The 12571-nt window shown below is 35.3% G+C and overlaps 1 protein-coding gene across 3 annotated transcripts in view; it reads left to right on the forward strand.

The window, feature by feature from the left end:
• trappc8 (trafficking protein particle complex subunit 8) overlaps positions 1–11415 on the forward strand; it is a 65015-nt gene extending 53600 nt beyond the window's left edge. For all 3 annotated transcript variants that reach the window (XM_051139455.1, XM_051139456.1, XM_051139458.1), the window contains 4 exons: positions 1472–1573; positions 8516–8658; positions 10785–10874; positions 10966–11415. In XM_051139455.1, the coding sequence (XP_050995412.1) occupies positions 1472–1573; positions 8516–8658; positions 10785–10874; positions 10966–11200 (570 nt within the window). In that variant the 3' untranslated portion in view covers positions 11201–11415. The remainder of the gene's footprint in view (positions 1–1471; positions 1574–8515; positions 8659–10784; positions 10875–10965) is intronic.
• The last annotated feature ends 1156 nt before the right edge of the window (positions 11416–12571 follow it).

Raw genomic sequence — 12571 nt, forward strand, 5'->3', positions numbered from 1 at the left:
AAAAGGGAAAACTCAAACTAACTAAAAACAGTCGCTAGACACTGAATTGCGGCTAATTTGAAAGTTAAAGTAAAACTTGAACTATACTTAGAGAACATATTGCTGTATTGTTTTCCCTTCCATTTTTTTTTTTTCGCCTTAAATTTTCTTTAGTTGGTCTTTAAAAGGTCTTTAAAAAGTTTACCCTCATAAAACCTGCAGAAACCCTGTAGCTTTAAGGATTCATCTATATTTAATTAAGTATTTAGTGTTTTGATAACTTTCAATTTCTGTACATTTCCTACTTGCTGAAGGGCACAGGTAAATAATGTGTAAATAATGGGTTCATGTGAAGTGAACTTCTTTCTTTAAAGTCTAATAAATGTTAAAATTGATAGCTCTCAATTATACTGTAATGTTGAATGGCTAGTCAGTGGTTGAATATTAGGAAAAAAATAACAATTTCTTAGAGACATCAGTAATATTGGTATCAGTGATACTCGCCTTCAGTCATAAAAAAAAAAAAAATACACTGTCTTGTTGTTTCTACTTTAATTTGAAGATTGAATATGAAATTGCAATATAAAAGTATTTTTTTTTAAACTTTAGTGTTAGGTGGGATTAAGGCTGGGCTTTTTTCTTTTTTTTTTTTTTTTATCTATTAATTTGAATTAAATGTTTTCCACGATTTTATTTTTTTTAGAAATTGAGGAATTTTGAATAGAAATATTACCAAACAAAGGGCAAAGAATGATCCAACGGTATGTCGGCGCACGTGATCAACCGTGTGGCGCTTTGCACCATTCAGACAGAATGTGCTTTTGTGTTGACAAAGACAGTGAACTTCTTTTAACTTGAGCACCGTGCTTTTAGAATGGCGTTTTATGCATGAGACGCTGTAAGAGAAATGATTGCAACAATCAAACACGTCAATGTTTACATTAAAAAAAAACAATGGAAAAGCAGAGCAGTTGAATAAAAAAACCTGTGAAGATATTTCATGTTTGCATCATGGTGAAAGCTGCTGTTCATTGTTTTTACAGTGTATTTATAGTTAATAATAGTCTACTGGTGTTATACCTTCAGGCATTTTGAATTTGAATTACCTTGACTTTTGAGATTTTAAAAGCATTTTCCTCATATTATTTGTTAACATATATGTACAAGACAAGTTTGTACAAGATGTAGTTGATGCATAATTTATGTAAAGATATGTGATTTGTTTTCAACATTTACATAAAGTTGACAACTTCATGTGTGGTGCACTTGGAATAGAATTGTCTTTAACTAGAGAGTTAATAAAGAAAAAGTTACTTGAATCATGCTATAGTTACATTTTTATTTTAGTTAAACATCAAGAATCGGTCAAACGTTCTGAAAAAAATGATATTTTAATTGACAGCGCTATAATTAATGCATACTGGCATTACTGATGCTTTAAGATTTGAGGACAAATATCATTGTATATTAATCATGTAATGTGTCGTTTCAGGCATATGTTGTGGAGGATAACAAACAGCTGATTTTAGAGGGCCAGCTTCACGTTGCACTGCAAACCATTGGAAAAGAGTCCTGCTCACTCTCGCAGAAAGAGGTACTACACATACACACTATCTCACAATGACTCTCTCTTCCTATTCATCTCTTTTCATGTGGGTGCTTTAGAAATTACTTCACTTCCTTTAGTGCAAGAGACCACTGTATCTTTTAATGAGACTTGGCAAGTGTATACTTGAGCAAATGAGCAAATAATATTTTGTGTGTTAGTTATTGATAGATCATCTTAGTACACTCAGGTTAAGCACTCAAGTGGCTGAACACAAAATAAGCAGTAGCCTTTTTTGTTTTCTTTATAATGCTTCCTTTTGCCTGTCAGTAAAAGACCCCTCGTGGGCAAGAGCCTGAACTCAAATAACAGTTCTCTGAACAGAAGCTTTAACCTTAATATGCAAAAAAGACCTGGCCATCTAATTTTTGGCCTGTAATTTTAATATGCGTCTTGTCATCTGACACGGCAAGAAAAATGTCTTACTCGTCCTGCAGCAGTCAAACACGCTCGATAGCGTGGAAATTAATTTTAGTGAATTAATTCATCACTGGCTGCCTGTGGCAGACGGTTAGCTCAAGCATTGATAACGCACTTGAGTGTTAAACTAAAACACTAAAATGCCCACTTAAGGCAAGCTTTTTCAAGCTTTGTTTACTGATTTAATACATTAGAGATCAGGCCAGCACATGGAAAAGAGTTCAAAATGATTTTAATTCAGGGCTGTGTTTATCTCTCACTGTAGCTTACGTAATGGTCATCCGTTGACACTCAAGTCGCTTTTATGCGCGCCAGAGCCTTGATCCTTTTGTAGCGAATGGGTGGTTATAAAGGCACTTCGAAAGTGAGAAAAGAAATCATTTCAGTCTCCTGACCTTGCTATGTGGGGAAAGGTGTACGAGTTCTCTGACTTTTATTATGAAGAAAGGTGAAGGTTGTACAGAAGGATTCTTTGGTGCTCACTGCTCGAGGATGGATAAAATGAAGGAGATGGACCTTGAAGCTCATGATTGTGTGTGATTTTATTCAAGACCTGGATACTTCTTATGAAGGCCAAAAACATAGTACACTACACTGACGTAAACTATCAAAGGGTTCATTTTATTTATTTCTTTTCAAGGATTTCTTTTTGTTGTTGAACAAAAGCATCTGGGATGTTTTACATTTGTAATGTTCATTGTGTGGTCTCATGCTTCTGTTATACAAGACCGATACTGCAGCGTATTAAAAGGTCAACCGACAATAGAAATTATGTCATACTTCTCAGAAAATCTAAACAGCTTGTTAATTGAGACTGTTCAGGTATTTTGGGGGGATAAAAAAAAGAGTAGTGACTGGATTTTTATCATTGTAGGGTGTCCACTATGACAGCGTTTTAGTGCCACATTGAAAAAAAAAAAAAACTTTAAGTATGAATAAAGTCGAAATACTACGAGAATGATGTTGAAATTACGAGAATTAATTCAGCAATTACGAGAAAAGTATAATATTTTGAGAATGATGTTGAAATTACGAGAATTAATTCATAGCAATTACGAGATCAAAGTTATAATATTTTGGAGTCAGAATGTTTTGCGACTAGAGAGAGTCGGAATGTTTTGCGACTAGAGAGAGTCGGAATGTTTTGCGACTAGAGAGAGTCGGAATGTTTTGCGACTAGAGAGAGTCGGAATGTTTTGCGACTAGAGAGAGCCGGAATGTTTTGCGACTAGAGAGAGCCGGAATGTTTTGCGACTAGAGAGAGTCGGAATGTTTTGCGACTAGAGAGAGCCGGAATGTTTTGCGACTAGAGAGAGCCGGAATGTTTCGCGAAGAGAGTCGTAGCAATTGCGAGATTAAAAATATATTTTGAGAGTATATTCTAGCCTATTGCGCATGCAAATGGCCTGGAAAAATCTAAGATTATGAGATTAAAATCGTAATATTTCGAGAATAAAGTCAAAGTTACGAGAATAAAGTCGAAATTACGAGAATAAAGTTGAAATACTACAAGAATAATGTAGAACTATGAAAATAAAGTCGAAATTATGAGAATAAAGTTGAAATACTACGAGAATAAAGTCAAAATATTTCAAGAATGAAGTTGAAATGTTCTGAGAATAAAGTAAAAAAAACAGTAGCCTATAATTTGTTTTTATTTGTTTTTTTGAGACTTTGTTTTATGTTAAAAGTATCAAAAGCTCAAAGCTTGCTATTGGGGGACTGTCACACTACAAATAATGAATGCAGTTGAAAACGTATACAAATATTATTTCCAAGCATACTGTCCCTGTTAGTATAACACATGGTATGATTTCTGCTAATAATCCCACATATATTTGTAGTATTAAAAAGGGTTAAATAAGAGAGCTACAGTGGCCCCCAAAGGAAGGTCATTTTGGTATGTGAGCTGATGTTGATATTAATCTGTTTCCGCGTGTCCTTAAAATTGACTCTTCCTCATCCCAGTAAGATGGTGTGGCTGCTCGGATGCAACAATATTTAAATAAATTCCAGTGGCCTGGCATCTTTTCCCGGTGCTCTCAGTCCGGGTCATAATCTCTCATCTGGTTCTCGTAATATTTCGTCTTTATTCTCGAAACGTTTCGCCCTAATTCTCATAGTATTTTGACTTTATTCTCATAGTATTTCAACTTTATTCTCATAATATTTCGACTTTATTCTCTTACTATTTCAAATTTATTCTTGAAATATTTAGACTTTATTCTCAGTATTTCTACTTTATTCTCATAGTATTTTGACTAATGTTAATAATGATTTTCTATTGTTAATATTTTTTTATAATATTAATATTTAAATATTAACAATATAATAATAATAATAAATCGTATGAATAATAATAATATTAAATATTACTATTATAAATATTTTCTAATATTAATAATAATTTACTAATAATTTTCATAATATTTTGACTATTCTCATAATATTTTGGCTTTATTCTCGTAGTATTTAGACTAATATTAATAATTTTCTAATATTAATAATATTTTATATTTATACATATTATAGTGGTAATATAAAATATTAAATAATATTAATAATATATTAAATATTAATATTATGAATATTTTCTAATATTAACTTACTAATAATTTTCACAATATTTAGACTTTTTCTCGTAGTATTTTGACTTTATTCTCATAGTATTTTGACCTTTTTCTCGTAGTATTTCAACTTTATTCTTGTGGTATTTTAACTTTATTCTTTTAGTATTTCAGCTTTATTTTTGAAATATTTAAACATCTTAGATTTTTATTTATTTATTTATTTTTTGATGTGACACTAAAACACCATCGTATAAAAAGTGAATTTTGTGTTCGATAACACTTTAACACTCAGAGTGGTACACTGGAATACGTGAGTCCTGCGGACAAACCCTGACCCATCTAAGGCAAACCGAACTTGAGAGAGCTCATCACAGACTTTTTTTGGCCGTTGCATCGCATGTCTTTTCTTAGCATGTGGCACCTTGCACTTTGTGTTTATCCTTTTCTGTTTCTTCAGTTTGCTTTGTGAGGTGTCTGGCCTCGAATACAAGCTAAATACACACAGTCCTCTGCACTGGCTCTCGCTCAAGTCTCCCTCTTATAATTTGACTTTCTATTTTCTCCATCTGAGACAGAGTGCAGGAGCAATGTGACTTTGAGAGCATTATAAGTAAGTCCTGCTCTTTATGAAGATGGATGCGTCCTAAGGTGCTTTAAACGGTTAGAGAGCCAGACAGCAGAGACTCTGACCTTCGTGTGTGTCTGCGTTTGGATCTGAGTTTCACCTTTCCAAACTAGAGGTTGCTCTGTTTGAATATGTAGATTAATATTCAGATGTTTAATGCGTTTACTTGTGATGTGTTTACGACGCAGAATAATCTTGTCTATTGTAGGTCTATAATGGTGTAAATAAGAAGTAGAAAAGGCAGGACTGTGTGGGAGTGTGTATGTGTGTGTGTGTTTCACAAGGATTTAATATATAGTATTAGCAAGGTGAAGGAATTGGAGCCTTCTGTGTGGGTGTTTAGTACAAAGTGACAGCTCTCTGCTGATTTTTATGACTACACATCGAAAAAATGCGTGCGCACTTGATCTAAGTGTAGTGTATGTGCCAAGTATGACATTGTGTGTTAAAACAGTGATTAATGTAGAAATGACTTTTCTGTCATCATTTACTCACCTTTGTCATTCCAAACCCACACTACTGTTAAAAAGTACTACTTTTTTAAGAAATTAAAACTTTTATTCAACACGGATGCATTTAATTGATCAAAAGTGACAGTAAAGTCATTTATAATCTTTCAAAAGTTTTTGAATTCAAATAAATGCTGCTCTTTTGAACTTCATTTTCACTTTCTGTTCATCAGAGAATCCTGAGGAGAAAAAAAAAAAGTATAATGGTTTCCACAAATATTATGCAGCTCAAAAAAAAAAACCCAGAAATGTTTCTTGAGCAGCATATTGGCATATCAGAGTGATTTCTAAAGAATCATGTGACACTGAAGACTGCAGTAACAGTTGATTTCAGCTTTACCATCACAGGAAATTAAAATTACTTTTTAAAATATTTTAAAATAGAAATTTTTAAAATGTAATATTTCACAAATTTTCACAACTGAATAAAAAATAAAAGGCAATTGCAGTATTTTATTTCACAATTCTGACTTTTTTTCTAAGAATTGTGAAAAATAATAAAGTCAATAAAGTCAGTATTGTGAGATACAAACTCATAATTCTGACTTTTTTTCCTCAGAATTATGAGTTTACATCTCACAATTCTGACTTAAAACTGAATTGCGAGTTAAGTCAGAATTTTGAGATAAAATAGTCTTTTTCCTCTCATAATTGGACTTTATAGCTCACAATTGGGAGTTTGTCACAATTCTGATTTAAAAAAAAAAAAAAAAAAAAAAATCAGAATTGTGAGGTATAAACTCACAGTTGCAAGAAAAAAAATCAGAATTGCAAGATACAAACTCACATTTGCGAGAGCTATATTTCTCGCAAGTTTATGTCTCGCAATTCTGATTTTATTTCTCGCAGTTGCAAGTTTATATCTCGCAATGCTGGCATTATTTGTTTTATATTTTGAATACATTATATTTATTCATGTGATGGCAATTCTGAATGCATTATCATATAACTCATACAAATAAATAAGAGTTAAAATGTATTCAAATTAAAAGAGTTAAAAGGATAGTTCACCCACAATTAAAATTCTGTTATTAATTACTCACCCTCATGTCGTTTCAACCCCGTAAGACCTTCGTTCATCTTCAGAACACAGATTAAGATATTTTTGATGAAATCTAAGGGCTTTCTGACCCAGCATAGACAGCAATGCAACTGACACGTTCAAGACCCAGAGAGGTAATAAAGACATTGATAAAATAGGATGAGATGAGATTTTGGGTGAATTAACCCTTTGAAAGAGAAGTTCACTTCCAGCACAACAATTTACAGATAATGTACTCACCCCCTTGTAATCCAAGATGTTCATGTCTTATCATGTCTTTCTTCAGTAGTAAAGAAATTATGTTTTTTGAGGAAAACATTTTAGCATTTTTCTCCATATAATGGACTGATATGGTGCCCCGATTTTGAACGATCCCAGCCGAGGAAGTAGGGTCTTATCTAGCGAAATGATCAGTTATTTTCATTTTTTATTTAAAAAATACAATTTAAATACTTTTTAATCTCAAACACTCGTCTTGTCTTGCTCTCCCTGGACTCTGTGTATTCTGCCTCAAGACAGTTAGGGTATCTCGAAAAACTCCAATCGTATTTTCTCCCTCAACTTCAAAAATCATTTCAAAATCATCCTACATCGCTGCAGAAGTACTGACCCAGTCTTTGCAAAGTGAACATGCAAAGAAGATCAAACACCCTCATCAAAAAAGGTAAAACGGCGATATAGGACAATTTTGAAGTTGAGGGAGAAAATACAATCAGAGTTTTTCGACATACCCTAACTGTCTTGAGCCAGAATGCACAGAGTTCAGGGAAAGCAAGACGAGATGAGCATTTGACATTAAAAAGTAAACAAATTGTATTATTTTTATGAAAATAACCAACCGTTTCGCTAGATAACACCCTTCTTCCTCGGCTGGGATCGAACTCAAACTCGGGGCACCATATCAGTTCATTATATGGAGAAAAATCCTGAAATGTTTTCCTCAAAAAACATAATTTCTTTACTGAAGAAAGACATGAAAATCTTGGATGACAAGGGGGTGAGTACATTGTAAATTGTTGTTCTGGAAGTAGACTTCTCTTTTAAGTAGGTATTTTAAATGGTCATATTTCACATTATTATTGTTGGACTGTTTTTTTGATCAAGTAAAATGCAGCTTTGATAAGAATTCTTTCAAAAACATTACTTTACAACCCCAGACTTCTGAACAACAATGTGCAATATTAAAAACTAATAATAATTTTAATTTTAAAAAAGATTGTTAGTTTTTCCCCAGTTGCAGTAGTTATTTTTTATTTCTGTTCATAAAAACATGTTTTTTAGTTTTAGTTTTTTTAGTTTTAGCTTAGACATACTGAAAGCAAAAACTCATTTTTAAAGGAAGTGTTTAAAATTCTGTCAGTGTCCAAACTATCTTTTGGTTTCCAAACTGGTTCATTTGCTCCGTAATCCATTCATTTTTTTCCCTCTGTTCCCCTCCTGCTGTTGGGCCTGATTCCGTCCAGTCTGAAATCTCTCTCCGCACACCGTTGCATAGCAACACTCATTCATGGCAGAGGAAGTCCCGCACGTGAGGGAGTGGCGTCACACATGTTGATCTCAAAGTCTTTTTATAGAAACTCTCACGTGTGCTCGTGCTTTTCTCCCTTTTGCGTTCATTCTGTCTCATCCACCCCGTTCCCCTCTCTCAGCCACGCACGCACTTTAAACCGAATAAAAAGCTTTCGTTAACAAAGCAATTTCCTCTGCTGGAGTAATTCCCTTAAGCCTTGAGAATGAATGAAACTTATGCTTTTTGTCAATTAGGAAACTCAGGAAATGGTGCTTCTGAAGTTCAAGCCTGACGTTCCTCCCCCTGTAAGCAAGCCCTCGCTGGAACAGCTTTCCCACCTCATAAAGACCTGTCTCCACTACCCAGAGTCTTATGATCATCCCTTCCCACAAAAGAGGTAAAGCGCACACAAACAAACACTTTTGAATACCTCAAAGAGACCTGAATTGGTTAGCTGGAATCCGCTGACTGTGTTTCTGAGGTGATAAGACTCATACAGAGGTACATTAATGTTCTCATGCCCAGTGACGCCCACAGGAGCGCTCGTCTGGCCTAGTTCTGCAGTGGTGTGCGGAAAGTAGGTGTGTCCATAGGAAAGATGGAGATAAACTGGACCGGGTCGAGGTGATGCACAGTCCAAGAGCTCAGTCATCACTCATAGCCTTGGGTTTGTGTGAATGCGCTCTGTCAACAGCTAGCAAACTCACTGAAATGCGAAACACAGTGGAGATGAATCACTGTTCAAAGAGCACACAAGCAACGTACAAATTCCTTTGAAGTTGTCGTGGAATGAAAATTCGAAATCCGTCTTGTTGATCTTATTGCAATCAATTCATTCATCCATTTTGACCTTGTAATTGTAATGTCATAACTGAATGTTCCTGTGAAAACAACAGACCTCTCCAACCATTTAGTTTGATTAAAGCGGTCATCGGATGCCCATTTTTCACAAGTTGATATGATTCTTTAGGGTCTTAATAAAGTCTATAACATGCTTTGGTTAAAAATTCTCAATGGTAGTGTAAATAACACCTTTTTTGCCAAAATCAGCTCTGCAAAAATCATCCTGTTCTGGTCAAGGCTGCTTTAAATGTTAATGAGCTCTGCTCGCCCCGCCCCTCTCTTCTGTGGAGTGACGAGTCTGTTTACTTTAGCCGCGTTTAGCCGCTAAACTTGCTAACTAGCACGTTATTAGGAAAGGCGATCGCAAAGATTCATAAAAAAATGAATCACTTTTAAGTGAAGCTGGATCACGAATGATTTGCACGAGCATAGACGCATTAATGTAGATCAGCATTCACTTCACAAACAAACGTAATAAACTGCATCTTCAGCAGCTCAGATGTCGGGAGTAAATGACGACCACTATATTAACTATTACATCCAGCAACACAGCACCTCAATTGCTCAATTCTTGTCTAACTTACATCCCTGCTCCAGCATCAAAACAATGGAGGTCGGACTGTTACAGCTGACAGGTCTGAAGTAAGACTCTCATGTCAATCAGCTATGGTGGGACCGCCCTCTGTCTGTGTGATGCCACAATGACAGGCATCTGAGAATGGCTCCATTTGAAAAAGAGAATATTATTTTTACAGATTAATTAAAAACCATTGCATGGATTTTTACCATTATAGGGTAGATTTGAACATACACTGCCAACACACAACAATGTTCAAACAACATGTAAAAGTGAATTTAGCATCCGATGACCCCAGATCATTTTGCTAGATAAGACCCTTATTCTTCGGCTGGGATCGTGTAGAGCCCTTTGAAGCTGTATTGAAACTGCAAATGTGACCTTCAACCCGTTGGCTCCCATTGAAGTCCACTATATAGAGAAAAATCCTGGAATATTGTCCATCAAAAACCTTAATTTCTTTTCAACTAAAAAAAGACATGAACATCTTGGATGACATGGAGAGTAAATTCACAGGAAATTTTTATTCTGGAAGTGAATTAATCCTTTAAAAAAAAAATAAAAAAATTCATGACAACTTTAAATGTTTAAAAAATTTCTTAAAATCATTTTAAAATTATTTTATTTGTTTTTGGGGTAGTAGAGTGAGGGAATGGAATCGAAAACCTAAAACCGGGTCAAACTCGTTTCGTCAGCCACACAGATCTTAAATTTGCCAGGAAATTGAACCAAACATCTTGTAGCGTGAGATGAATGTTCCAGAGTCTCGGGGTTAGTCCATCCATATTTGTGCTTCAGGACAAATGACTTAAAGTTGCTACACACCAGTATGGGATTAACAGAAGTTATGAGAGCCATTGATCAAAGTAATATCCAGATGAAAGTCAAGAATGCTCTATTTTACATCACAAAATTGAATAATCAATTTTGTCTGGCTTGAGTTCCAATGCGAGGTCACGAAGAGGCGCAAGCACTGATGTTTTCTCTTGCATATTTCAGCTAAAGAATTGCTTAGTTCAACTATGTTCATGATGTCAAGAGGAGAAATCTCAAGAATTTAAGATTTTATATTCGTGACATTTTTCTTTCCTTTTCTTCCCTAGTTTATGTATGGTTCCAGTCACTCTGACGTTGTCCAACTGTTCCTTGGCTCAGGTAGACGTCATCGTTGATCTGCGGCATAAAACGACCAGGTACAGTACATCTCAGTATTGCGTGATCCCTAATGTCCAAATCTTAAAAATATAGAGAGCCATATCACACTTTTGTTTTTTGTCTTTGCAGTCCCGAGTCACTGGAAGTGCATGGATCTTTTAGCTGGCTGGGCCAGACCCAATATAAGTTGCAGCTCCAGGCTCAAGAGGTGTACAGGCTTTCCTTGAAAGCTTGTTTCTTCCAGGCCGGAGTTTATAATTTGGGCACACCCCGTGTCTTCGCCAAGTTGGCACAGACCAGCGCTATGTGCGAGACGAGCCAGCAGAGCGCCATGCCGGCCCTCATCATCATCAACAGCGTTTGAGTAACTCCGCAACGTCGACCCAACAGTTCCTGGCCCACCTAAATAAATAGGACCGGACTCCAAGAATTTTCTACTTCTTGCTAAAACGAAATCTAATTGAGAGAGATAAGTAATTAAAAAAACTTGAACACGTTTCAACATAACACTGCATCTGATGTGCTTGTACGGTCTGCAATGGTGAGCTAAACACAAACAGACTTTAGATGTTTTGTCTTAAATGCACCTGAAGCGTGACTGGATCTCTTTTTTTGTTTTTTCCTTGTTAATTTATCTCTCATGTCAGCCATGTATCTTTTTGCTTTCGTTTTATGAAATCTTTTTGTTTTTAGAACTAATTTTTTTTCAAGACCCCAAACATGTGGTGATATAAATGGCTATGCATCTTTGCCTCATACTGCCCTGCTGGCTATCTCACGGTTGTCCACTGTGCTCTGTTGCCACAGTAACTAAAAAAAAAACAACTTCGTCTTAAAACCAGAAGATGAAACACAACACTGTAACCTGATGAGCTGCGGTTGATATCATTGCGGCTGTTTAAAGGACGATATATTCTGCCTTATTCAGTCAGGCTGCAAATGTGGCGTTAAGTTGAACTTAATATCACCTTATGAGAAGCCAGTGGAATCGGTGAAGTCCAACAAGGAGCCATCTTAATGTTTGAGAGGAAAAAGCAGAATCCATGTTGCCCCAGTCAAACAGCATAGATTTCAAGAACCTGTATGGACACCAAAAGGGGAAAAAGTCAGTCTGAGGGCATATTTTGTGCATCTTTGTGTGGGTGGGCTGTGCTGTTTTCTCTAGAAATTTTTAATTTTCTACAAACCAATCATCCTCTCCCCACCACCTCAGCTCCCATTCTGTCATCTCCACTACTATGATCAAACTGTTATTTAAATGTATCTACATGACTGCTTTTCTGAAAAAAATGATGTATTATATTTATAACAAATTACTGTACATAGAATAAAATGTAACCAATAACCAAGAATCCGGCTGCCTGTTGCCTTCTTAGACGTTTGGTTTATTTTAGAAATGTAATTTGCTATATTGATCTACTCGTCGCAATGTAAGTTTGTTCTCTAATATGCAGTCCCTGGGAAGCCTGTGATTGAACATGCTGTGGTAAATGATGAATGCAAGGCTTTTGATTTGTTTTTAATAATAGTGTTTTTCTTTGTGTGCCTGTCGTTTTGCTTTTTGAATTTTTTTGAACAGCGCTTCAAAATCTTGCCAGAAATCTAGGAAGTCATAATCATTTAACACAGTTGGTTCTGTCGGTGGCATTTTGCTTTATGTAAGGTTGGATTGCTGGAGTGGACCATTAGTTTTGTCTAAAATGTTATGCATTTTGTCCCTGAAATGAACAAAAAC

Source organism: Labeo rohita, chromosome 20 (genome assembly GCF_022985175.1).
Source record: "Labeo rohita strain BAU-BD-2019 chromosome 20, IGBB_LRoh.1.0, whole genome shotgun sequence".
In the NCBI taxonomy this organism is placed as follows: domain Eukaryota; kingdom Metazoa; phylum Chordata; class Actinopteri; order Cypriniformes; family Cyprinidae; genus Labeo; species Labeo rohita.